Source organism: Vulpes vulpes, chromosome 11 (assembly GCF_048418805.1).
Source record: "Vulpes vulpes isolate BD-2025 chromosome 11, VulVul3, whole genome shotgun sequence".
Lineage (NCBI taxonomy): Eukaryota > Metazoa > Chordata > Mammalia > Carnivora > Canidae > Vulpes > Vulpes vulpes.
Genome location: NC_132790.1, coordinates 7,494,086 through 7,519,924, shown reverse-complemented (window position 1 = coordinate 7,519,924; position 25,839 = coordinate 7,494,086). Strand labels below are relative to the sequence as shown.

At 47.8% G+C, this 25,839-nt stretch overlaps 1 protein-coding gene and 1 long non-coding RNA gene across 5 annotated transcripts; one reads left to right on the top strand and one right to left on the bottom strand.

Moving 5' to 3' along the window:
* Nucleotides 1-331: 331 nt before the first annotated feature.
* On the bottom strand, nt 332-6,548 carry DBX1 (developing brain homeobox 1). The gene is made up of 4 exons (XM_072725400.1): nt 5,223-6,548; nt 4,501-4,602; nt 2,361-2,563; nt 332-2,001 (listed from the first exon to the last, which is right to left on the bottom strand). The coding sequence occupies exons 1-4, from the start codon at nt 5,587-5,589 to the stop codon at nt 1,618-1,620; spliced, it is 1,056 nt and encodes a 351-aa protein (XP_072581501.1). The 5' UTR covers nt 5,590-6,548; the 3' UTR covers nt 332-1,617.
* On the top strand, nt 5,301-25,596 carry LOC112934715 (uncharacterized). 4 transcript variants are annotated; one of them, XR_011995070.1, is made up of 6 exons: nt 5,301-12,185; nt 12,318-12,383; nt 13,022-13,125; nt 18,913-19,011; nt 22,503-22,653; nt 23,566-25,596. It is a non-coding gene; the product is annotated as an uncharacterized lncRNA (long non-coding RNA). The 4 variants fall into 4 exon arrangements; XR_011995071.1 differs by having other exon boundaries at nt 13,019-13,125; XR_011995072.1 differs by lacking the exon at nt 22,503-22,653.
* The last annotated feature ends 243 nt before the right edge of the window (nt 25,597-25,839 follow it).

The following is a 25,839-nucleotide window of genomic DNA, read 5'->3' as shown; positions in this document are numbered from 1 at the left end:
GGAGAAGGGGGATCCCTGGGTGGCGCAGCAGTTTGGCGCCTGCCTTTGGCCCAAGGCACGATCCTGGAGACCCGGAATCGAATCCCATGTCGGGCTCCTGGTGCATGGAGCCTGCTTCTCCCTCTGCCTTTATCTCTGCCTTGTCTCTGCCTCTCTCTATATATATGACTATCATAAATAAATAATAAAAAAAAATAAAAAAAAAAAAAAGAAGAGGAGAAGGATTACTGCAGACTCAACTTAGTACCACTTTACTGGAGCTATTTACTTGTAACCATAGCAAATATGGTTATTTATGGTACAGGCAAGCAGAAAAGGCACTGGCCTGAGAGTCAGAGATGGGTTCTAGTTCCAGCTTGGCCACGAAGCAGCTGGGTGGCTTTAGACATGTGTCAACCCCTCTTGAATATCAGCTTACCTTCCATAAATTCCAGTAGCACTTGGACTAGAAGCTCTATCCCTTTGAGCTCTGACATTCTGTGACTTAATGAGATCACCTGACCACTGTGTCCATTCTACTTTTTATTTGGCATTTGTTCATTTGATACATATGTACATATATAAAAATCTGTACAAGGTAAAAATACAAAATAGGTATTTCTTTATAAGTTATGCAATTAAACAGCTACCTTTTTAAAGTTTAAAAGCCAGTGCAGAGAGAGAGAGAGAGAGAGAGAAAGTCTAGTCAAGTCCTTTATAGTCATTCACAATAACATTGGTATAAAATATCCATACAACACATGTGTACAAAATAGTGTACAGTTCGTAAAAGCTGTGCAAAGACAGCAAAGTTCAGTAAAAAAACAAAACAAAACAAAACAAAATCAAAGAGGCTTGTGGGTTCTCTCTCTCTGCACACATCATGCATGCCCAGTGCTCAAGAGCCTTGCAAGGTCAGTGAAATCTCTCCAGAAATAATAAAAGGGCACAAGGTAGAGTGCTTGGTGCATATACTATGGATACGGAAATTATTAAGAAAAAGCTTTAGGACATGCCTACAGGAACAGAGACAGACTCTTCCCTCAACAACTCCCTTCTTGGCCCAGGGAGCGTTTGGAATATGACAGAAAGGATTCAATATTCGTGTTGTGCCTTAGACCCGAAGAGGTGTGTGTGTGTGTGTGTGTGTGTAAATTTTTAGAACATGCTTGAGATTCCTGAGGGAGCTGCTTAGCAAAGACCGGGTTACCTGAGCCCCTGGAGAGGAGGCCCTCCCACCTAGGACAGCGAGGTGGAGCCACCTAGGAAGTCGGCGGCCTCCGAGCTCACATGGGTGATGTCGTGACTCCTAACTGCGTCTCCTCTGCGGTGAAGGGTCCCTCCCTTCCTGCGTGCTCGCTGCTGAAGCCCTCCAGGGCCTGGCTCGCCGCTGGGAACACCCCACTGGGCCTGGACTAGCTTGCAACAGGCCAGACAGGCCGGCGCTCGGCGCCCGGGTGCAAAGCGAAGGCTGAGACCAGGACCTGGATCTCCCTTAGGAGGACTCAGAGCTGCGGGGCGGAGGGGTGGGCGCAGGAAGGCCGCGGGGGCCCTCGCCCCGGCCCGGCCTGCAGGGAGGCTGGGCGGCCCCCGCGGTCGGCCCGAGGGTTCTCGGCGGTAGCGGGGCGCGGGGGGCTCCTAGGACACGGTGATCTCCTCGTCCTCGCCCTCGCCCTCGCCCTCGCCCTCGCCCTCGTCGTCGGAGTCCGAGAAGTCCGGGGGCTTGCCGGGGCTGCCCGAGGGCGCGGGCGAGGCGGGCGGCGGCCGGTCCAGCCGCGGGGCGCGCGGGGGCGCGGGGGGCGCGGGGGGCGCGGGGGGCGCGGGGGGCGCGGGGCGGCGGGGGCTGCGGGGGCGCTCGGCCTCCTCGTCCTCGCCCGCGCCCTTCTGGCCCACGTCGCTCAGGTCCGGGTGCGGGTTCAGCTTGGTGGGAAGGGTCTGCTCGCGGCAGCCCCCGCTGGACAGGAGCTCGCGCTCCTTGGAGTTCCGCCACTTCATGCGCCGGTTCTGGAACCAGATTTTCACCTGGGGCGCGGGGGGGGGGGGGGGGGGGGGGAGGGCAAGCAGAGGTGAGGCGAGCGCAGGCAGAGCGCCCAAGGCACCCACCCGACCCTCCCCCTGCGCCGCTCCTCCTGCACCGGACCCGCAGGGCCGCGGGGTGGGGGCGCAGGGGGGTGCAGGGGGCGGACCCGGCCCCCCCCCCCAGGAAGCCGGCAGGTGGCAGGTGCACGCATCCCCTCTCTAGCCCTCACTTTTCCCCATCCGTACAATGGGACAAAGCCGGTTTCAGAAGCCCCCACCCCCACCCCCCCCGCAGGTGTAGGTGCAAGCGGAGGGGTGAAGCGTGGGGACTGGGGCTATGGGGGGGGGGACCTCGCCCTCACTTGTGAGTCTTTCAAGCCCAGCTTGGCCGCCAGCTTCTTGCGGTCGGGCTTGCTGATGTACTTCTGCTTCTGGAACATCTTCTCGAGCGCCTTGCGCTGCACGTCGGAGAACACGGCCCGGCGCAGCATGCCCCGGCGAGGCTTGCCGCGGGCCGCCAGGGGCCAGGAGAAGGTCCCGGGGATGGGCACGACGCTGGAGGATGCTGCGGGGGCGGGGGGGGGGCGGTGAGCGGGCCGCAGCCTCTGCCCCTCCCTGGGGGCCTCCCTCGGTCTTTCTCTCTGATCCCTTCATCTCTTTAAAGCTCCCCTTTTTCTCCCCTTGGAGAATAGGCCAGGAACCTACAAACCTGCGAGAGTGAAAGGCGCTTTCCGCCCAAATAACTTTGCCTTTCAACCAAGCAAACCCGGATTAGGTAAAACCACGGAAACACAGAAAACAGCCCCCACAATAGCCTGTTTCGTTTTTTTCCATTCAACGGGCTCAGGAGGACAGTCTCAGCTGCGTAAATCGGCTAGAATAGCAACAGAAAAACATAAATTACAAAAAAATTAAAAATAAAAATAAAATGTACAGCTGAGGCCGCTGGGGTTCCCCCTTCAGCTTTTATCACCTTGGAGGCGTTTACATTCTGTAGATGAAAATGAGGTGCTTTACTGATTTGACAGAAGAAAATCCGCTTTGGATTTTTTTTTTTTTGAAAAATCCAATCAGCATTCATCTTTTTCATATTAATCTTTCCTCCCCTCCCCCACAACACGTAAAGAATTCGGCCAGAATACATGAAAAGTGGCAGCTAATTAGCACATTGACCGCTCCCCAATGGGTATTGGCATGATAAAAAGGGGGAGAGTTTTGCTTTAAGGGAGGGAAAAAAAAAAACCCAAAAAGAAACAGAGACTCTAATGAAGCGTGAATGGTAATTGTGTAGTAATGAACTAACAGAAAAAGACTGAGGACAAGCAGCGAAAGCCATATATTACTGGGACAAAAGAGATTTACACTTTCAAACTAAACACAACTGCAGGCCAAGACCATTGGGAGAATACTGATGGCAGAGGCTTCTCTTCCCGGAATCATTTTCATTAAATGGACATGAAAAGCTATTTATAAAGCTCGGGTTGTTTTTGTTAGAGCATTGAGATGAGGGAGAAAGGGAGCAAATTCCATTATCAGCAGCAGCATGAATGGTGGTGGGGGGTGTTGGTGAATTCACTCTCCACCTTTTAAAAATCAATTGCTTGTTTCTTTCGCTGATTTTTGGGAGTGTTGTGGTTTTACCCATCCCCCACCACCCATGCCCAGTCTCTCTTCTCTTTATAGGCTCTCCTCTGCCTCCCGAGTCTTGACCGGTTGCAGAGTCTTTGAGCAATAGTTTTGAGTCGCCACCACTGGGATCCCAGCATGGAAACCTACAGTGCACTGTTTAAGGTGTTTCTCCTTTAGACTGGGACCCGGTTACGGGGCCTTCCCTCAGACTTCTTGTTTTTGCGAGCTCAAGGTCTTTGAAAAGATAAGGCAGTGGGGGAAGGGTATATATATAAGAGAAGAGGTTGGGAAATCCAGTTGGAAATAGAAGGTTGGGGTTGTGGGAGGATCTAGTCCCCCTCCCCCTGGGCGACCCCAGGCATCCCACACAAGAGGGCACCCCATGTGGTCTTGTGAAAAGCCCGAAGCCCTGAATGGGTCTTAAAGAGAAATTAGCCCCGGCTGGTAGGTGTCTCTGGGCGGCTGGAGGGGCGAGGGCCGATCTGTGTGTGGCTGCCCGGAGGAGCTGACCAATTGGTCATGGTGCTGAAACCTTTGTGGGGAATCGTGGCCAAGTGCACTGACTCTGTGGGAAAACGGCGGCGTGAAGGGATGCCAACAGCTCCTCGCCGGGAAGGGAACCGCCTCAAATTGGGACCATGACAATTCCTGCTAATTTGTAGAGCAGGGAATTGGTGCAAAGTGTCAAGCAGTCACTGCTTGTGCTAAATAGGGCATCAAATTGGCGCGACGGATTCGTGAATGTTGTACGCCTCGCAACCTCTGAACCAGAGCATAACCCCGAGGGGTGGACGGAGAAATATGGCTTCGGAGCAGGGAGAGCGAAGGGCTGGGGCTGGGGCGCCGCCCCCCAGGAAGGGGGACGAGACCTACCTGGGAAATAAGAAGATCTGATGAAAGGCTGGAAGGAGCCTTCAAAGTAGGGAAAGGCGAAGGTCTTGGGAGGAACGCTCTGGAGCAAGGCGGAGGATGTTTCTGGCAGAGAATAAAGGAGGAAGGAAAAGAGGAGGGAAGCAGAAAGGGAATTTGATTAGGTACTTGATTATTGTACAGAACATTGGAAACATGATATGATTAACCCTCGGCGGCCTTCACAGGCATCTTCCTCAGTGTTTTGGCAGAGTAAAAGACATCTTTTCCTAACACTGCGCCATCTGTGGAAATCCTTCCACTCATCGCCCCCGTCACCCAACGCCCCCCACCCATCTCAGAGTCCCGGGCCCCCTGTTCCCAATCTCATCCTGGGCACTAACAAGATAGATGGTATTGGGGCGGGGAAGAAAAGAACTGCAGGTCCGTAATGCTAGCTAAGCTAGTAAATATATTGTCTTGGCTTTTAAAAACTGGCTTCCAGAAGTTGGAGGGCAGAAACACAGACACCTAGGGGCGGGTGCTCTCTCCCACTACAGGTGCTCAAGTTCATTATGAGGGTGGCGCGAACCTGGAGCTTTTCTTCCCAGGAAACCTAAGTCTCCTACTGCACGACGTGGGGCTTCGGGGATCTTGTGGAGGGGTGTGCGCCCATGTGTGAGTGGGTGCCCGAAGCCAGAAGGACTCGCACCTGGACCACCCGTCAGCGCTCTGCGCTCACTTACCGGTTCTGGGCGCAGAGGAGAGGATGGCATTCACCCCAAACTTCAGAAACGTGGGCTCGCTGGCAGGGGAGGCGGCTGTCTGCGGTGAACCATCCGGTCGGCTTCCCGCACCCGGGGAGCCCAGGTCTGAGGTCCCGGTGTCCGTGAGAGTCGTGGGGGCCCCCTGCCTAGGGGGTGACATGCTGGCCGTGGGTAAGCTGCGAGGCAGGTAAGCGGGAGGCCGGCTGATGCGGATCAGGTCCTCCACCAGGAAGCTCGAGTGGCCAGAAAACGCCGACTGCAGGGACTGGGGCAGCGTTAAGGTGGGCGTGGGGCGAAGGAGGCTGGGGTACCCGGCGGGGGGTGCGAGGAGGCCGGGGAACATCATGTTAGGCGCGGGGCGGGCAGAATAACCCTTCTTCCAGTGGCCGGAGGGTAAATGCCTCGCTTCCCGCCCCTCCCGCCCCCGCGGTGCCCTCTCTCTTGGGCAAACGTCTCCAAGTAAAGATCCCACTTGGGCGTCTGCAAGTCCTCCGTGGTCCTCCCGTCGAGGTGATGGTTTTATAGTGGCGCGCCCGTTAAAGCGCTTTGAAAAGTGACAGCTCTGACAATGAAGTTCAACAAAGTTCTCCACTCGAGCTTCATTCGCCGGAGGCTCTGGGCGCTCTGATTGGCGCAGGGGTGCAATTTATGATTGGATTAGTCTTCATAAGCATGGCCCGCACAATGGGCCGGCAACAAAGGCTGGCGCGCATCAATTCTGCATATCGACCGCCTCTTTGCAATACAGTGTGCCCCCAAAGCTCTCGCCGGGAGTTTTTGTTCCGAAGCAACACCCGAGCTAATTAAATGCCTATTTAGAAGTTTCAGATGACATCTTGCCTCATAGAAAAGGAATTATTTAAAGAACGCACTAAATTTATTTGCAGCTCCCCTGCTGAGCCTGGAAAATAAATCAATAAATATTCATAGAAATTCATCTCCAGGCAATCAGTAAAATAACCCTCCCCCTTGTGGGGTGGGCAATGGAAAATTTGAAGTCAGTGAACACGAAAATATACTCCCTTCTTGGGTCTCCAGCCCTATACGCTCTGTTACTCCAGCTGAGGCATAAAGCAGATGTGAGGGGTGGGGAAAATCAGAGTTTGTGGGGTGCCATTCGAGCAACACTGGGAGACTGGAATTCATGCTTTGGGATTATTGGATGTGGGTCCATCAGGATGGAGGGGGAGGTCTTGGCTTTATTTCGTGTCGGGGGAACTAATGGAGTTTGAGAGAGTTGGTAGGTACCTGAAGGATAAGAAGGCGTCTCCTTCTGCAAACTCCCAGCAACTTGGAGAACGATTTTCAGCGACGTTTCTCTAGAAGTGTCGCCAAGGAGCACTGGGCAGCTCGCGTGGTGGAGGATCGGAGAGCTACAAGGCACCGGGGCGGGGCGGTGGTATCCCACTCCCCCGGGGGTTTACTCCTGCGGGAAGCAGCCTCGCGCCAGGCCACCTGAACACCGGGACGCTACGCTGGCCCCCTTCCAACCTCCAGGAGCCTTCAGCAGTTTCCTTTGAAACTTACAGCCTGGACTTTTCAAACCACAGCAGCGAACGTTGAGCTTCTGCCCGATGCAGGGCGCTGAACTCGGCCAAAGTTTTGCAGCCTCTTAATGAACTGCACGCAGCCTACGAGCGCGGGGAAGCAGCACGGAGACCGCCCTTCCCAAGGACGCTGGCCCACAGGAGAGCCTATGCTTAATCTGGGGCCTCAAACAAGACTCTTGCTGGAGACGGTGCTGCGCTTTACTCTGGGTTGGGGCTGGGGTGGCGCTGAGCCTCGATTCCCCCGTTTCTCTGTTCGGCGAGATAACAGATGTGTTAAACGTCCCATTCATTTCTTTGGTGTGGCTGAACCTCCCCAAAGAGAAGTGTGCAGCCCCGCCAGGCCGCCCTGATCCTATTAACCATGAACTAACTGTCACCTTCAGCTGGTTTTCCTTTTTGCTTTTTAACACAAAGCTTTCTCAAAAATCTTATTAACCAGCTTTATTTCTCTCGATGGTTTTGTTCGGGGCGTTTTGTGTTGATGATCTCCATGTCGCTGCTTTAACCATTCAATAAAAGTGCATCTGCGATTTATATCACATTAAACCAGAAACGGAGCCCGCTAAAGCTCTCCCTTGATTCAAATTAAAAAGTTATTTAGGGCCGGGCTCTGGACCCGAATTATAATGCTCAAAGATGACGCAAGTATGGAGTTTCTGAGCCCAAGACGCTTATGGAGGCGCACCGGGCGGCAGGCGGTGGAAAACCTCTAAGGAGAGGAACAACTTTTAAATAAGCGGCTATTTTAAATATGCGAAATGCATTGCTCGGGTTAATTGGAGTCCCCAGAAACCGCCGGGGGACCTCTGTGAAGAGCTTCGAGAAAGTTTCTCTTTTTGAAGTTTTTCAGTAAAACAGGGGAGCAAAGTCTCAACTGTTTGAACACCTGCATTCTAATCTTGCCACAAGACAAAGTTTTCCATCGCGATCAGTTCCCCACTAGCCCTGTCCCCGACTGCTTTCTGGAAGCTGGGAGACTGGCTCTGGTTTTTGCATTCTCTCCCTCCAACTCTTCTCATCCCCGATTCTCCTCCTCCTCCCCCCTCCTCCCGCTTCCTTCTCTGCCTCCCTCCCTCTTTCCTTTCCTCCCCACCGGGAGCAGAAGGTGGTGACTACAGGTGTTGAATTACCCACCAAGGAAGCTCCGGCCCAGTCTTCCGGGGAGGATCGGAGTAGCGCCTCCGTCCGCTGGCTTTTTTTGCAGGGGGAAGGAGGAGCGCTAAGAACGCAAAGCCAGCCTGGAGCCCTCCTAGCGCCATCCTCTTCCCTAGGCCTCTTCTCCTCCTGGGGCATTTCTCTGGGTGTAGTTTTTAGTTATTATCCTGCCCACCGACACGCTTCGTGCGCCCCCCACCACCACCGTATGCACACCCCCCTCCCTCCCTTCCATCCTCCCTCCCTCCCCGTCGTTCAGCCTTACTAGAGACTAACTGCTGCTAACTCCTCTGCTTTTAAAAAGGGGGCCCTGACATTTTGGAAGCAACCCCTTGCTGCGATCCACGTGGACCCGGCCTCCTGCGGTCTGTCCGCCGAGCCCCCAGAAGCATTCCTAAGGCGCAGAGAGGACAAGTGAGGGCGGGGGCGAGGGCTTGGCCGCCCCGTGAAAAGGCAAAATAAATCCTAAGGAAGCAAGAAATCGGACGAAAGGATCTTACTTTAAGTGATCTCCTTGGACGCGTCTGTTCAAACCCCTCGATAGCCTAAGGGGCTGCGCGGCGCGCGGCTGCGGCTAAGACCTGTGACTAATGCCGTTTGACCTGAGCCCATGGGGTTTTGTGCGTCCTGCCATTCATGGTAATGTCGTTATCTTCAAGTGTGTTTCAAAGGAGTCACTCACGTCCTCTCTCCCAGAGCCGGGTTGCCTATTTTCTCTTTCAAGGGAAACAACGCGGGTGGAAAAGTGCGAGCCCGAGGCCCGGGCCGGCATCAAGGTCCTCGCCTGGGCCCCCGGCCCTGCTGCTCGCCGGGGGAGCCCGAGCTGAGACCGCCCGGACTCGGGGGGGCCTAGGAGGCCGCAGCCTCGGAGCCTCCCTGGGGCCGCAGGGCGCGCTCTCGGGACCCGCTCAATCCTTTGGTGTTGTCTTTTCACTTCTGTGTCTGATGGACATCTCAAATCTAACTTACGGAAACAAAATGATTCCCCTCCACCCCAGTGTTCCATGATAGACTTCTTTATCCCACTTCTGCTTATGTGGACCGTCCACCTTGGAGTCGTCCTGGATTTCTCCCTGTCCCACATCCCACATCCTGTCCATGAGATTCACAATATTAATTGTGCCCTTGTGCTATCCGCATCATTCTTGCCTCCTTTCCTCTGTGCCGTCCGCATCATTCTTGCCTCGTTCCTCATGTCCTGATGTGCCGGAGCCAGCTCGGACAAGGCAAGCTGATGTGAAAGTCCAAGGAGTTTTTGTGAACTGGTTGGCATCATTTTGGGAGCTTGAAATAATTAATAATTGTAGAACAGTGTCATTTATGTGTTTATGTTTCCTATCTACTGTCTGTGTCCACCCAAGTGCCTACAACAGTACCTGAGGCAGAGAAGGCCTGAAGATTTTTTTTTTTTTTCTAAAAGCACATTGTTGTTTTGGGGCCTTGTGCACAGATTTTGGGAACTTCGATGATGAAAGTCACTATGAAAGAGATACAGGCAGTCTTCTAGGTGCCCTTTAGATGCAAGTATCCAACATGTCACTTAAAGATATCAGGTTCAATAGAGGCTGGGTCCTTCATTACTGTTATCCCCCCCTCCCCTGTCCCCCAGCCCCAGCCCCACGCGCCGGGCTCTCCTTGAGAGTGTGGCTTAGGACTTCCGGCCTTCCAAAAAGTTAAGAAGCGTTAGGTTCGGGAAGTTGGGACCCCCAGGTGGCACTTTGCAAGGGTTCAAACCCCCCAGCCGCGGCGCTCTGGGCTGGAGCTGCCCACCGGGTGGAGCTCGCCTCGCCCGCAGGTTTGGCAGGACGCGGGGCAGCCCGGGCGGGAGGAACGGGTGCCTGGCTGCTCGGGTCCTGCGGAAAAAGGGGGAGCTGACCGGCGGGGCGCAGGAGGAGTGCCACGAGGTGTGGGCTGAAAGAGCCTTCTAGCCGCCCCAGCCCTCCGGGCAAGCCGCTCTATTAAGACACCTCTAAGGGGTTCACCTTCAGAATAGACCACAAGGAACTACCGGCCTCCCCAGCCCTTTCTAGCGTCTCCCCCACCCCTCATTCCTTTCACACTCACCAGCCCCCCCTTCCTTGAAAATCCGTCTATTGTGCCAATCAAGCAGATGGTTTGCAGGAAATATAGCTTGGCCTCGCTGACCGAAACTAATTTTAACTAGCTTTCCAAGCCTGAAACGTTTGTTTTGCTCTTACAAAATAGCCCCCAAAACAGCTGGCAAGGGTGAATTAAACCCATTAAAGACACATTTATAAGAAATTATATTCACATAGATTGCCTGAACCCCCTTGTGCAGCCTAAGAGAGGAGATGAGCGCATTTAAATGAAAATGTCGCCGAACGCTCCCCTCCTTAACGTAGCCTGAAAGTCTCAAAACATTTTACTAAATAGATTAACTTGACTATTGTCTTGCATCACATTTATCAGCTTCATTAAGTGAATAGCTGAACAAATATATTACGCATGCATGAAAAGCTCTTTTTCGAGGAGCCTCATTGTATCCTCAGCCCTGACAGGTGGTTAACTGTGTGTTGTGTTTTTTTGTGGGTTTTTTGTGTTTTCTTTTTCTTCTTCTTCTTTTTTAACCCGAAGAAAGAGGATCTCTGTAGAGCAGCTCCGAGCAGTGGCCGCCTGGCGGGAGTTTAACTCGGGGCTTGGACACCGCGGCCCAGCGATACCAACCCGGTGAGGCGGCGGCCCAGGCCACCCCGGCCTATTGAAAACCATCAAAATTAAATTGAGATGAGCCGGGCCTTGAGCACTTTTCTTCTCCATCACCTCCCCACCCACCCCCTCACCCCCTTGTCTGGAAAATCAATTTTGTATTGTTTCTTTGCAAAGTTAATGTTTCCCACTCTCTCGCCTTACAACTAGATTGCCTTCGCTTCTCCTGGCTGGACCAGTTCTCCTCAACCTTCGGGGTTCAATATCCTTTGAACTCACATGTGGATCCATTTCGTTTTACTGGGTGTCCTTAGAGACAGTCCTTGTCTCCTGGGTCTCTGAGTGTAGAAAGAGGGATCGCCCCGGCCAGCTCTCCGGAGGCCCTTTCAGAGCTGACCTTCTGAAGTTTGAAGGCTCAGCTCTCTGCCGCCCCACGGCGGGCCCCACTGCTCCCAGCGACTGGCCCCATCAGACCCCTGGAAGGGCCCTGTCTGGGTGCCCGGGGTGCATGCGGCCAGGGGAGGGAGGGAGCGGCCAGCCCGGGAGGACTGCGCCTGGTCCCGGGATCCACTAGGTGCCGAGAGCAGAGGCCTGGGGCCACCGGGGCTGGAGCCAGCTCCGCAGCGCCCCGCGAGCGTGCTCCTCTCCACCAGGTGTGGCCCGCCGCCAGGTGTCCAACAGGTGATCCTCCCCAACTCGCTCCCTGGTCCTGAGCTGGGCAGCGCCTCCCAGGGGCCCCTCCTTGAACCCCTTCCTCGCCACCCTCTCCCCCACACGCCCTTGCCCTCGCCTCAAGCTGAAGCTGTGTACTCCCGGCCCCAGGGTCCTTCTGCGTAAAGACGCTTGGATGGAGGTGAGGCTGGGTGGGGCGCTGGGTGGGGCGCCCAGGACCCTTGTCCACGCCTGAAAGGGCCCCTTCTGTCGAGGTGGGAGAGACAGTTTGCAGTCTACCCCGCCTTCTTTCCAGGCCCCAAGGACTCTGGGATGGGGAGCAGACTCCTCCCAGCGAGGCTGGCTCTGTGCTGGGGTGCAGGTGGCCCCCCGGGGTGCGGGGACTGGGCGGTCCGGGTGACAGATCTTGGAGCCCCCACTGCCACCCACACGCTTCAGGGGCAGGGGGCTCCTGGGAACACTGGTCTCGTTTACTGTAAGCGGGTGTGAGAAGTGATGTTGCCAGGTTTATATCAATCTTCAAGCTGCCCCCACCCCATCCACCCCGGGCGTGTTGTCTTGCTATTAATCCCCATCTTGTCCAACATTTAAGAGCCTGCAAGGGAATAAAGATGTTTGCCTACGCCCGGAGACACCCTTCTCAGAATCTCAGAAACAGAATCTTTCTTCACCTTCTCCTTTTCCTTTCTATATGTTAAAAAAGTGTGTTTTATTATTATTATTTTTTAAGATTTTGCTTATTTATTCATGAGAGACACACAGAGAGAGACAGAGACTTAGGCAGAGGGAGAAGCAGGCTCCATGCAGGGAGCCGGATGGGGGACTCGATTCCAGGACCCTGGGATCATTACCTGAGCAGAAGTGGATGCTCCACTGAGCCCCGCAGGTGCCCCAGATGGTGTGTATTGAAACACAGAAGATGAGTCATTTGGAGCTTTACGGACAGTGGGTTGGAGAGGGTAGAAAGAGAAATATCCTTGTTTCTAAACATCCCAAACTCTTCAGCTCATTTTTTCTGTTTGAAATTTAGAGATTGCTCTTTGGGGACAAAGAAGTACTTTTCAAATCCAGATAGATACCCATGGGAGGATTAGAGGTAAGACTACTAGTTGTTTACAACGTGATGAAAATTAGTTTTAAACACTATTTTTCTTCTAACAGATAGGGAGTCTTGTGGGTCAGAGGAGAATCCTATTGGACAGGCAGGCAGTTTTGAATCATGAATCAGAGTTTGAGAAGGGAAGTGTTCTGAAGCGTGTGGGCTTCTAGGTTGCTGGAGGTCTGTGGTCCCCAGGGTGAGGTGGTGCTAGGGGTTATTTCAGGAAAGAGAGAAGGAAAAAATCCCCCATGACTTTATCTGCTCTGTGACTCTGCTTCGTGTAGGGGAAGGAGAGGAAGGCATAGGAGAATGACATCCCTCTCACACTGAGAAAGGATGGGCAAAAAGCCTTAGGGTATTACCTGTCGTACCCAAAGGCCTTTAGCCAACTGCCATCTGTGAGAGTTGATCCCAAACATTCCCTTGCCTGCCTACCCTCATCCTCTCTAACTGCAGAGAGAAAAAGAGATGGTTATTCGACAGAAATGCCTACCATTTCCTTCCCGCCAACCTGCTCTCCATTCTATTCACGTCTCCACTCAGTTCGGGCTCTCCTGCCTCCCTCGGGACAGTATTAGTTATTTATTTGCCCTTCCTAATCTACTTCCTTCTCCACCTGCTTTTGCATTAAGAAGCTGGCCTCTAGGGAATGCATTGACCCCAGGATACGTTGCTGGCTGATTTCATCTGGTTGGTTTCAGTCCATGGGAGGCAATGGCACCAAGGAGAGAAAGGTTGGGTATGTATTGCTCTTGTTTTCTTCTTGCTTTATTGAATTTCTACAGGTGACTATAGCCACAGCTCCCAAGCTGCCTAGGCTCTGGCAATATTATCTTGCCAATCTATTGCCCTTTCAGGCCTAGAGATATAAGGGGACGTAATGGTGTCTCACAGTTGCTAGTCTTTGGGTGCATTAACATCTCTTCCTTTAGTCCCTTAACCCTGTTCACACTTCTGTCATTGGTTTCTTTCTTGGAAACTGATGCAAGGACCTTGTTTTTCATTATTCTATCTATAGCTCCTGTATCTCCTTTACCACAGATTCCTTCAAATAGTGCTCATTTTGGGGTCACCTGACTGGCTCAGTTGGTAGAGCATGTGACTGGATCTCAGGGTCGTGAGTTCAAGCCCCACATTGGCCATAGAGTTTACTTTAAACAAAACAAAACAAAACATCAAACAGTGCTCATTTCCCAAAGCATGCTCTCTTGGCCTTATGTCCATCACTAACAAGTCCTTCATACACGTTTCCTCTAACTTCTGTAAGGCCTGAGATAAGATGGAAGGTGGAAGCCTGTAACACACTCTACTTCACTTCCCATGCTCACTCCATCCTATATCACAAATGATCATGCATCCGTGAGTGTGGACATTTAATGCACATGTCCAAGATCCCTCCATATCCTTCCATGCCTAATAGTAGCTCCTGATCTGTGCCTCAGTTTTAAGGATGAACATGCTAGGGCCATGACTGACTCTTGGAAAGAGTGTAGTCTTGTGTAGTCTTTGATAACAGACTTGGTTGCATTTGAGTAAGAAATCCAAGGCCTAAAAGGGAGTGAACAGGCTCTAGGTGAGCATGTCCCCTCAGCCATGTGAACATAGCTGGACCTGAAGAGGAGACAGACTGGGCCCTCTTTAAAGTTCAAGGCCCAGACAGCTTCCTTGCTTGTCCATGTTTAAGCCTGGTACTCTTTTCAGTCAGACCTTTTCAATACATCTACCATGGCTTCTCTTATTCAAACCACCTCCATGACCTTTCTCAACCTGCCACCATCACCTCCCACAGAAATGGCTTTTGTCAGTGTCACTGATGGCATCCCTGTTGGCATAGTCAACGAACGAGTCTTACTTGGCCTGCCTGCAGCATTTGTCACTGCACTTCTCTCTCTTTCTTGGCCTCACGGTTTTCTTTTTCCTTCTCAGACTGCTTCTCGCTATCTTCATGAACTCTCTTTTCTCTGTTTATTCCTAAGCTTGTGAAATTCTTCTGGATTCTGACCTTGGCTTTTGTTCTAATTAATTGAGATTATAACCCATTATTTATTCTATCCCCGTTGAGCTACTTACTCTTCCCCAAGTGTGCCCTGCTCTCTCAAACTCCCATGCCTTTGTGCACATTACTTCTTCTGTAGTCTCTTTGCCTGGCTAACTTCTGCTGGTTGGAAAAGATTTGACTTAAGACTTACTTTCTCTGTAACCCTCCTCTGACATGTACTCTGAGGTCTGCACCCCTTGGATATTTTCTTGTAGTAAGTACCTAGTACCCCCTTTAATCATTGCATCTATTACCTTGTATTTAGAGTTGCCAGATGAAATATTGAATGCACAGTTACATTTGAATTTCAAACAAATAAATATTATTTTTCATGTAAGTATGTCCCAAAAAATTATGTGGGATAAACCTATACCAAAAAAAGCTATGTATTATTTATCAGAAATTTAAATTTAAAAAAAAAAGAAATTTAAATTTAACAGGAAATTCTGTATTTTAATTTGCTAAATCTGGCAACTGTACCTATTGGAATAATTTACATATTTGTTTCCCCCTGTAGACCATAGACTCATTGAGGATGGGCACTGTATCCTTTGACTCTGTGTCCAAGTGCCTGGTATATGACGTGCATTCAGAGAATATATACAGAGTGATGAATCCTTCGAGTTCTGGGAACACTCTGTCTTGTCTCACCTAAGGACCTTTCCTGCTCCAAAGTTCAGTGTAGTGTATTCACTGATCTCTCTTCTAACCTCTTCTAAGGTCTTATCATTCATAGCTCTTCATTTTATACTGTTTGGTTCTTTGAATGGTAGTTAGTTAGGAAGCTCCAGATCTTACAAAAAGACTAATTTTCACTTGTATCTCCCCTAGGTCCTCTTTGCTGATTTGAAAGATTAGGTGATGATTTCAGTTGGTATTGTTGGCCATTAGTGGATATTCCCAGTGAATATGCTTAGTTGATCAAATATGTTTAGTAGAGAGCTAATTCCATAGCACAGGAACCACATGCAGGGTAACACGTATATACTAACTACTGGTCTCACAGAGTTAGATGAAAAAAATGCTCAATTTTTATGGTATAATGAATTAATCTACTGGTAGACCCCTACCCAACCCCACTTAAGTTCTTAGACAGAAACTATATGTATAAACATGTATCTTAATGAACTCTTCATTAAGAGAAATTATGTGACCGAGAAAGCAAACAGTTGCTACTCTGATAACTGGTATTTCCCCCTCCCCTCAGAAAAGGGGTTCCAGCTTATCTTTGGGCCTTGGGTACTAAACCAGCTGACATGAATCAGAAGCCCAGCATAGGGCATGGGGTATCAGAATTGGCTAATTCTGGTAGAAAGGAAGGTAGAGAAAATGGGAAGCTCAGAGAAAATACAGAGATGTCCATCTTATTATCAGAAAAGGAGTCAGAAAAAAAAAAAAAGAAAAAGAAAAAGAGTGTAGAGCTAGAGCTGTGCTGTCCAATTCAGTAGCCATTAGCCACGTGGGACTATTCAAAAAGAAATTAGTTAAATAAACAAAAATTAAATAATATAAGCTAAAAGCTTAAAAATAAATAACATTTAGCGTATAGTTCCCTGGTCACATTAGCCACCATTCACATGCTCGGTAGCCACTTGTGACTAGTGGCTACCATATTGGATGGCACCAATAAATAGAATATTTCCATCATTGCACAAGTTCTTTGGACAGCATTGACTAGAGTTCCTGAATATGGGAAACTGATGCCAAGAAGCTGAGGCTGTTGGCTTGGGGGAATGGAGACTCCAGGGATATGACTGCCATATTCAAGTATTCGAAGGGCTGCCAAGAGAAAGAAAATAAGTAGCCAGTTCTGTGTTACTAGAAGGAACCAGAGAGAGGGAGCGTGCATGCTTTACAGCAACTAGAGATTTTAACGTATAAATCATATCTATCACCCCATCCTCTCCTTCAGTCAACAAACATTTACTGAAATTCCACTGTGTACCAGCAGGCATGATTCAAGGTTTGGGAATACTGGAGTGAACAAGACAGACACAGCTGGTGCCATCCCGAATCTTCCCATTCCACTTCGGATGAAGTAGGAAGGGGACACTCCCCTCCGCTCCCCTCCTCTACCACAGTTTTGCCTCCCCCTTCTCTTCCCTCCTTTAAGATGCCAGACTCTTTCTTATCACTGTACCTTTGCATGTATTTTTCTCTCTGCTTGATTCATTTGGTTAACTCCTGCTCATCCTTCAGATTGAAGTTTATTTTTTTTTTTAAGATTTTATTTATTTATTCATGAGAGACACAGAGAGAGGCAGAGGGAGAAGCGGGCTCCATGCAAGGAGCCCGACAACGGGACTCGATCCCAGGACTCCAGGATCATACCCCGAGCTGAAGGCAGACGCCCAACTGCAGAGTCACCCAGGCGTCCCCCAGATTGCAGTTTAAATGCTACTTTCTCATCCCTCAGTTTTGATGACCTGATCATTTTTTCTTCTTGGCATGAGAGAGAGAGAGAAAGAGAGAGAGAGAGAGAGAGAGAGAGAGAGAGAGAGCATCCATTATCACTTTACTAGCTTGGGCCTGGTTACCTAACCTTTTTATTCTTCAGTTTTTTTCAACTGCCTCATCTAAAATGGGTATAATAATACTTATCCTAAATGACTGAAAAATGTCGCTTAGAACGGTGACTGGCCAATATTTATATACATAAGGAATTTAGTGCCCTTTCCTCTCAGGAAACTATGTATCCTAATCCTGTGCCTGATTTTCTCTTAAATGTCAGGGAAGGACATTTCACCAAACAACAATGACAGCAGCATAATGATAATGACAATCATAGTTTGCTTTCTTGAGAACTTACAATATGCCTAGTACTGTATTAAGTATTTTCCGTGCATTATTTAAAATAATCTTCAAAACAGCCTTATGAGGTGGATCCTATTATCATCCTCATGGGTCTACAAAAGAAGACATAGAAGCTTGGAAAAATTTAATCACGTAACTGTGTGGGCTTTGCATCGTGTCACCCTGGCTAGGCGGAAATCCAGTTTTCAGAGTTCCCTTTCCCACATGGTCCCAGTCAGGATGGGCCACAAAACAGTCTTGAGCAGTCTGGAGGGTGGATGGAGAGCAGTAGCCATCCTGCTGGCTCACCTCATTGGCGTGAGGCAGCAGCGGGGCAGCAGGTGCTCCACCTTCTCTGCATTGTTGGACTCCTGAGCCAGGTGTGTGTGTTAACCCCCCTGGAGAAGGGCACTGGCTTTTGCAGGACATCCACACCCACAGGGTCAGACGCAGCAGGGACTGACGTAGATTCCAGCCTGTTCTTGTGGGGTTCCAGCTTGTGTTTGTGGAGTCCAGCCTGCTCTTGATACATATCTGATATATATGCTAGAGTGCTTACTGGTTCTGCTTCTTTGATTGGATCCTGACGCACAGTTAATACCAGAGCCGAGGCCTGGACCTCGATCTGACCCAAGGACCTATGTTCATAGCCCTTATTCTGTACAGACTCAGAACCGACCTCTGAAGAAAGTGTTGGGATTTTGCAGGTTGAAGAAACTAATCTGTTCTTCAAAGTCTAGGTCTGGAGCCCTCTTCCTCTGTTTTGAAGTACTGTGGGGATTAAGAAGTCATTTTGCTCATAGGCCAAACTGACGATGAAAGGGCATTCAGCAACTGATAAAATTTACCTTAGTTTATAAAAATCAAAAATTCTACTTCTACTATGACTAGTAATAATGATATGAGTATATATTGGCCTTTACTGAATTTCAGGTGCTGTTCTAAGCGCTTCTCTATCAAGTCATTTGATCTTCACAATAATCTTAAGAAATAGAAGCAGTATTTCAAACACCTACTTTATTAGGTATTAGATTTTTAAAGAGTGAACTTTGTGGGGGCAAGGGGCCCAGAGTTAGGGGAGCTCTTATCCCTGCTCTGAGGTAGATATATATGAATCATTTATATATAAATGGTCCGGGTTGGCTCCATTTTGGAGAGCTTGTATCTAATGTGTCTCACGCATATCTGTCAGCTGGGATACTTCTGGCTGCATTAGCAAAACACCTATTCAAAAATAGAGGAGACTACAACGAGAAGCAAGAATTCCAGAAGCACAACAGGACCAGAGTTCATTATTTCATTGTCTTGCTGGTATCAAAAATCAGGGTTCTTGGGGGCACCCGGGTGGCTCAGTTGGTTAAATGTCTGCCTTCAGCACAGGTCACGATCTCAGGTCACGATCTCAGGGTCTTAGGATTGATCCCCACGTCAGGCTCCCTGCTCAGTGGGTAGTCTACTTCTCCCTCTCCCTCTGTTCCTCTCCCTACTCCTGCTCTCTCTCTCAAAATAAACTCTTTTGAAAAATCAAGTTTCCTTCTGTCTCTCTGCTCTGCTATCCTTAATATGTTGACTTGTCCTCTGCAGCCGGCTCCCTTGTGGTCTCTAATGGCTGCCCCAGCTCCAGGCATCACATGCAAATGACAACATTCAGTAGAAAGAGCGTTGGCAAATTGTCTTCTCTCTCCTTTTTATCAGCAGAGAAAAAAGTCTTCTCCAGAAGCCTGCCTGGAAGATGTCTACTCCTGTCTCATTGGCCAGAGTAGTGCCAGTTGCTCATGTCTAAGCCGTTTGTTGGTAAGGAAAATGGAATTGCCATTTGTAATTAAATAAATAAAGTGTCACTTTCCTGGAGATTATATAGGTATTGGGTTTCTTTTTTTTAAGATTATTTATTTATTTATTTATTTATTCATGAGAGGCACAGAGAGAGGCAGAGACATAGGTGGAGGGGAGAAGTAGGCTCCCCTCAGGGACCCTAGTGTGGCACTCAACCCCAGGACCCCAGGATCATGACCTGAACCAAAGGCAGACACTCAACCATTGAGCCACCCAGACATCCCGCTATTGGGTTTCTGATCAGAAAAGATCCCTAATAGCAAAGGTAAAGGGGTGTGACTTTAGCTATGCAAGAGTGTCTATTACTATATGTTGAAGCATAGTGCATGAAATATGCCTTACCCAAAGTTAAGACTCACGACTGAGTCCTAGTAGCTGCTCTTTACTACTGTCTGACTCCTGTTTCATAATATTTTTAAAGATTTATTTATTTATTTGAGAGAGAGAGAGAAAGAGAGAGTACAGCAGAGAGGGGCAGAGGGAGAGGGAAAGAAAGTCTCAAGCAGACTCTATGCTGAGTGAGGAGCCCAACTCGGGGCTTGATCTCAGGACCCTGAGATCATGATGTGAGCAGAAACCAAGAGTCAGAAGCTCAACTGCCTGTGCCACCCAGGCACCTCACCCCCCCCCCCATTGTTGAGAGAGATTGAGAGAGAAAGAGAGAGAGAGAGAGAGGAGTTGAATGTTTAACTAACTGAGCCACTCAGGCACCCTTGTTATATAAACATTTTTAATGATTATTGCAGATACTGCTAATGCTCACCGATACCCATTTGTCTCCTCATTATGGACATACAGACAGCATTCCCTAGATTTCCTCATACTTAGATGGAGCCATAGATTCAGTTCTGGGCAATGGATTGTGGGCAGAAGTAATGTGCATTATTTCCAGACTTGGCATATGAAATCTCATACACAATTAATACACAATTATTTTTCTCTTTTCTTCTGTTGGGACATAGAGGTCCCACATTGGAGTGGGAGAGGTACAGCGCATAATGAATGCAGATCCCTGAGTCATGGCTTGGAGCGGAGCCATCTATCTTGTATTGGACTGTGACGTAAATAAGAAGTTTTTATTATAAGATTTTGGGGTTATCAGAGAATTTATCCTGTCTTGACTAATGTGCTCATCAAAATCATCTCCCTCATACCTTGTATTGTGAGCATATGGATTGCAGATAGGTATGTCTCATGCTGCCAAGATGGTTATCCTAATATCCATGAAATCCCATGTATATTAAAAATGAAATCCCTTTCGTGTAGCCTTACTGAAGCACTTTCGGTGATAGGGTACACTGTATTTCTAGCAAGAGATATCCTCTAATTAGCAAGAGATAACATATGAATTAAGAATGGCAAATAAACTTCAGTTCCTGTGCCAAATCTCACAGATGGCAGTTGCATCTAATGCACTACATAGAGGGGACTCGGTGGCTCAGTCGGTTAAGCTTGATTTCAGCTCAGGTCATAATCTCAGGGTCGTGAGATCGAGCCCCTTGTCAGGCTCTGTACTGAGTATAGAGCCTGCTTAAAATTCTCTCTCTCCCTCTGCCCCTCCCTGCCTCTAAAAAAAATAAAATAAAATAAAATACTATGTAGTGAAGGATTCTAAAACCAATTCTGGGTTTTGTGGAAAAATACTGTGCTACTAATTAACAATGCCTCCAGGACTGTGGAGGCAAGAGTGGTAGACCCATGCCTCCAGAGAGCATCTGTGAGAGCTATTGGCAGTGGGGAGAAAGCTCATAGGAGGTAACAGGACTCAGGGGATTGGATCTTGGGGTACATTTCTAGGGATGATAATATAGTTTCAACAATACTTATGGCTTCTATTTAGTGAGTGTTGTGCTAGTGCTTCATAGATGTATAATTTCTTTGTCTCCTCATAACAAGTCCATTTTACAGACAAAGGAACTTGAGACTCAGACAGTAGCCTGCCGGGCATCATGTAGTTAGTGTTGTGGCAGAGGCAGATTTGACTCCGTGTTCACGTTCCTACTCAGTAGCCTTCACTGCCTATGAGATTGGGGAGGGGACTGATGATAGCAAGGTTTCTCAACTTCAGTTTTTGTTTGGGGTGCCATGTGGTCACTGTAGGATGTTTAGCAGTGACCTCTCCCCACGAGATGCTAGGGCCACCCCCTGAGTCATGACAACCAAATGCCTCCATGGAGCCTGAAGTGGCCCTGGTTGAGGACCACGGAGTTAGAGGAGGGCAGGCCCTGTATCTGCAATGATTCTGATTCTGGACAGGCAGGTGATCTGGGCAAGGACTGAAGAACAAGAAGACAAAGGGTCGGTACAGGCACTTAGGGGGGCAAGGGGTCAATATGGGTAGTCTGGGGACGTCTGTCACATGAAGAAGGCAACAACAAAGAGGGTGACAATGCTGAGTCCCCTAAGCTCATGAGTTAGGTCTTCTAGATGTTTCCTGTTAAGGGACTGGACTGAGTAGGGCTGAGCTTGCAGCAGAAGACTCCTGGAGCCCCAAATTGTAGGTAAAGGAAGGATGTGGAGTGAAGATTTTACCACATTGAGCATCTTAAGTGCAAGAGAGCCTGCCGCTGTGGCTACATCTAGCAATCAGGAGATATGGAATGAGTGTTTGTTGAACGAATAGTGCCAGGCCAAGGGAAGGGAAGAAAGCAGCTGCACTTATTTTTGAGTAAGAATATGGTATATATTCTTGAGTACATTCTTGAGTAGCCTCTAAACCTGTACTTGGCAGATCCCAGGCAGCAAGACTGTACTTGGCAGATCCCAGGCAGCAAGATGTTCGGGCAAAGGCACCAGGGCTAGGGGGAAAGGAAAAGAGAGTGTCACTTTTAGTGACGATTCATCACCAAATCTAATAAATTCACACAGTGCCTCCTTTTCTTTTGAAGAGAAGTCTACTCTGTATGAAAACAGAGACGTTCTCCCCTCGCACAGCAGAAAGCAAGTTGCTTTGAAAAAAATATGAAAGGCATTTGGTAAAACCATAACTTTCTGTGTAGGTTGCTGAGTGAGTGTTCATGTGTTTCAATTCTTTTACTTATTTTGCTTTGTCTTATTTCTAAAAAGTGAATAGCTTCTTAGTATACACATTTAGTTAGAATATGTTTTAAAGAAAAAAAAAAAAAGAATATGTTTTAAAGGGTTTCCTCAAATCCCGAGCCTGCCGAAGGACTGTGCTTACAGAAGGTAGTTGGCCAAAGACCAGTCTTGCCTCTGGGGTCACTGTCCTCTATGTCAGACTGTGCTAGAGGGAAGCACCGAAATATTTAAACTCATTAACTGCAAAGCTAACAAACATACCGACAGCTGTAGCTTATGAGCTGGGGATTTTATGACTTCTGCCCTTTTCTCAAAACAAAAACAAAAAAACCAAGTATCACAATTACTTTAAGTGTTTTTTTTTTTTAATAAAGCTTGCTTTGTATTCTTTCTTTCTTTTCCACTTTCAGCACAGAGCAGTTCACAAATCCATATTTTTTTTCTGCCACCATTCAAGATATTTTGCTATCAGTTACGTGCAATAAATGGCATAAAGAATGAAGAGTGGGGACTGTGTTTGGTTGCCGCTGTTCACATTTGCCTGTTAATCTAATTACCAAGGTAGGGGCTCCAGAAACTGAGCTGCCCCCATAGAAAAGCTTTCCCCCCACCTGGTGGATTACTTAGCCAAGCTTTTTAAATGGGCAGATTTAGGGGGGTGGGTGGGGAGCGAAATGAATCTTTTTTTTTTTTTTATGTTTCTATGCAGAGCAACGGAAAGAATTTAGTGGTTGTCAACATGAGTTTAGTACAAAGGTATGGTTTAAAATGTAGGTTCATTTTGACTGAGCTTCAGGTCACGCAAGCCAAGGGAAACCTGTGCTGCTGTTTGTTTTTTGTGTGTTTTAAAAAGAGCCCATAAGACGTAATGGAGGGAGATGAAGTGGGTTGGGTGTGGGGGGGGGGAGCGTCCCAAGGGAATGACGTCCATTAAAGGGTGGATACTTCAGGGGTGTTATTTCCACAGGCTCTTAGTGATTGTGTGAAAGGGCAGCTTTGAATGAACAGCCTCAGCCAGGCCTGATTTTGAACTGTTTTTCAGTCCTTGATTCCTACAAACAAAATAAAATACCTTGTCGAATAGAGCCCATTGAGTGAGGATGATGGGTTAAGAGTGGGGGTACGAGGTGGCAGCGTGGGTGCTTGTTTATCAAGGAGGGGTTGTCTGTTGTTCCTGGAGCCGGTGAAAGGAAAGACGCCAGAATCTGATGGCTGGGGTAGCATTGATGTGAAGTAACGGGGTAATCGGATTGAAAGGGGGCCATAGTATTTATGTCAGTTCACATTTCGTCAAAGGAATAATATGAGGTGCTACCTAGCTGAGGCTTTGGCCTGGGGGTTCAGTTAGCAAGCATCCAGGCCTCATTGGATTCAAATATAAATTAATTCTCACAGAAGCATTGCCTGATTAATTTATTTGCATAATAGTAGAAAAACTGCAGAGTCGTTACTTTTTTTTTTTTTCTTCTGTAGGGATTTGGACAAGAAAAGGTTTAAATTCATTTGAAAGAAGAGTGTGTGAGAAGTCAGAGCAGCGAAAGCCCCCTCTGGGGCTCCCAGAGCTGTGTTCTGGAGTCGAAGCAAGGCCCATTCGTGCAAGAAGTTTAACTCTTCCCAGGATGAAGCACCTCCTTCTGAGGCCCTTTTCTGGTGCTTGTTTTGGGGGACTTGGCTCTAGGCCCAGATGGGAGTATCAGGTTCAGAGGGGGAAGAGGCAGTCTGCCCCGAGTGAAATATCCCATGGGTTCAGGTTCTGGTCGAAGGACATCATAGTTTCAGAAAACATAGACAGGTTCAGTTTTGACTTACTCAGTTTCACTGGTATTTCTGAAAAGAATTTCAGGCCTATTTGCCATCCCAGAGAGAAACAAAGTAATTTGGTTTATAAAAGTCATGCCACTCATGACCTATTTTGACTCGGTTCGTTTGTTTAGTAAGTACCTGCTTAGCACAGCCTGGCTCAGTATGTGATGGTGGGTGTGCCAATGGGATCAGTGCTATTATTTTAGGAAACTACATTATAAAAACAGAATGGAAGAAAGGGGGCTAAGGATTCATGAGTTTCACATTTTCAATATCAAATTATTTTTCCTCCAGACATTTCAGTAATAGGAAAGAAATTTTAAATATTGCTATAAACATTACTTTGCAAATCCAGCTTCGATCACTTCCAGCCTTTGCTCAAGAATAAAGAGCTTTCTTTTCATAGGACTACAGATACTATCTCTAGTATTTCTTACTCATTCTTACTACCTTTATTCCCTCATCATCTATTGTTGTGACAAATAAAGCACCAAAGCCATTCAAATGAAGCTGCCATGTTGGCTCAAAATGCTTCTATTTCTACAAGTTCCAGATGTAGATAGTTTAAAAACACTAGCACGGCAAATCTTATTTTCTCTAATTGATTGCATGATTAATTCCAAATTTTATCATAAAAACCTCATGCTCTAAAAGAAATGCCGATGGTGAGATGCTCAACAAATATTTCTTTCACTTTGTCTTTACTTAAATACATCCAGGATGACAATTAGCAAATGCTTTTGTTACATAGGAATATCAAGGAACAAGAGCTTAATATAACAGAGAGGGAAAGGCTGTTTCACACAATTCCACCCAGTATAGGACCCCCTTTCTTTAGGATTTTTAATCCACCATTTCCTATTAACAATGCTGAGCCTCATTTTAAAAAAAAATTTAATTAGTTTATTTAGAAAGTGTGCATGAAGGAGGATAGGGGCAGAGAGAAAGAGGGGGGCATCTCAAGCAGATTCCCCACTGAATATGGAGCCCAACACAGGGCTCAATCTCACAACCTTGAGATCATGACCTGACCTGAAATCAAGAGTTGGATGTTCAGTTAACTGAGCTCACCCTGGGTGAGCCTCTTTTTAAAAAGAGACTTTTTTTTTTTTAGAGCAATCCTAGATTTACAACAAAATTGAGAAGAAAGTACAGAGATTTCCCATATATCCCTGTTCCCACATATGCATAGTCTCCCCCATTACCAATATTATTTTTCAGAATTATACATTTTTTTACCAGGGATAAACCTACACTGACACATCACAGTTACCCAAGATCTACAGTTTGCCTTAGGGTTCACTGTTGGTGTTGCACATTCTATGGGCTTGGACAAATGTATGATGACATATATCCATCATCATAATATCACCTAGAGTATTTTCACTACTCTAAAAATCCTCTCCCTATTTATCTCTTATTCCACCCATCCCTGGCAACCATTGATCTTCTTACTGTCTCTGTAAATTTTGCCTTTTCTAGAATGTCATGTGGTTGGAATTATATAGATTGGCTTCTTTCACTTAGTAATATGCATTTAAAGTTCCTCCATGTCTTTTCATGGCTTGATAGCTCATCTCTTTTTGGCACTGAATAATATTCCATTGTCTGGATGTACCACAGTTTATCCATTTCCCTACAGAAGGACCTCTTGATTGTTTCCAAATTTGGACAATTATGAATAAATCTGCTGTAAACATCTGTGTGTAAGTTTTTGTGAACACAAGTGTTCAACTCCTTTGGGTAAGTTATAAGAAATACAGTTGCTGGATTGTATTGTAAGAATATGTTTAGTTTTATAAGAAACCGCCAAAATGTCTTCCTAAGGGCTTGTATCATTTTACATTCCCACCAGCAATGTATGAGAGTTCCTATTGTGCCAGATTCTTAGCAGTGTTTGGTGTTGTCAAGGTTCCAGATTTTGTTCATTCTAATAGGCATGTA

Coding starts and splice junctions, on each gene's coding strand:
- DBX1 (XM_072725400.1), bottom strand. CDS start 5,589: ATGATGTTCCCCGGCCTCCTCGCACCCCCCGCCGGGTACCCCAGCCTC. Junction 4,603..5,222: donor CTCCTCTGCGCCCAGAACCG/GTAAGTGAGCGC, acceptor ATTCTCTGCCAG/AAACATCCTCCGCCTTGCTC. Junction 2,002..2,360: donor TGGGCTTGAAAGACTCACAA/GTGAGGGCGAGG, acceptor CCCGCGCCCCAG/GTGAAAATCTGGTTCCAGAA.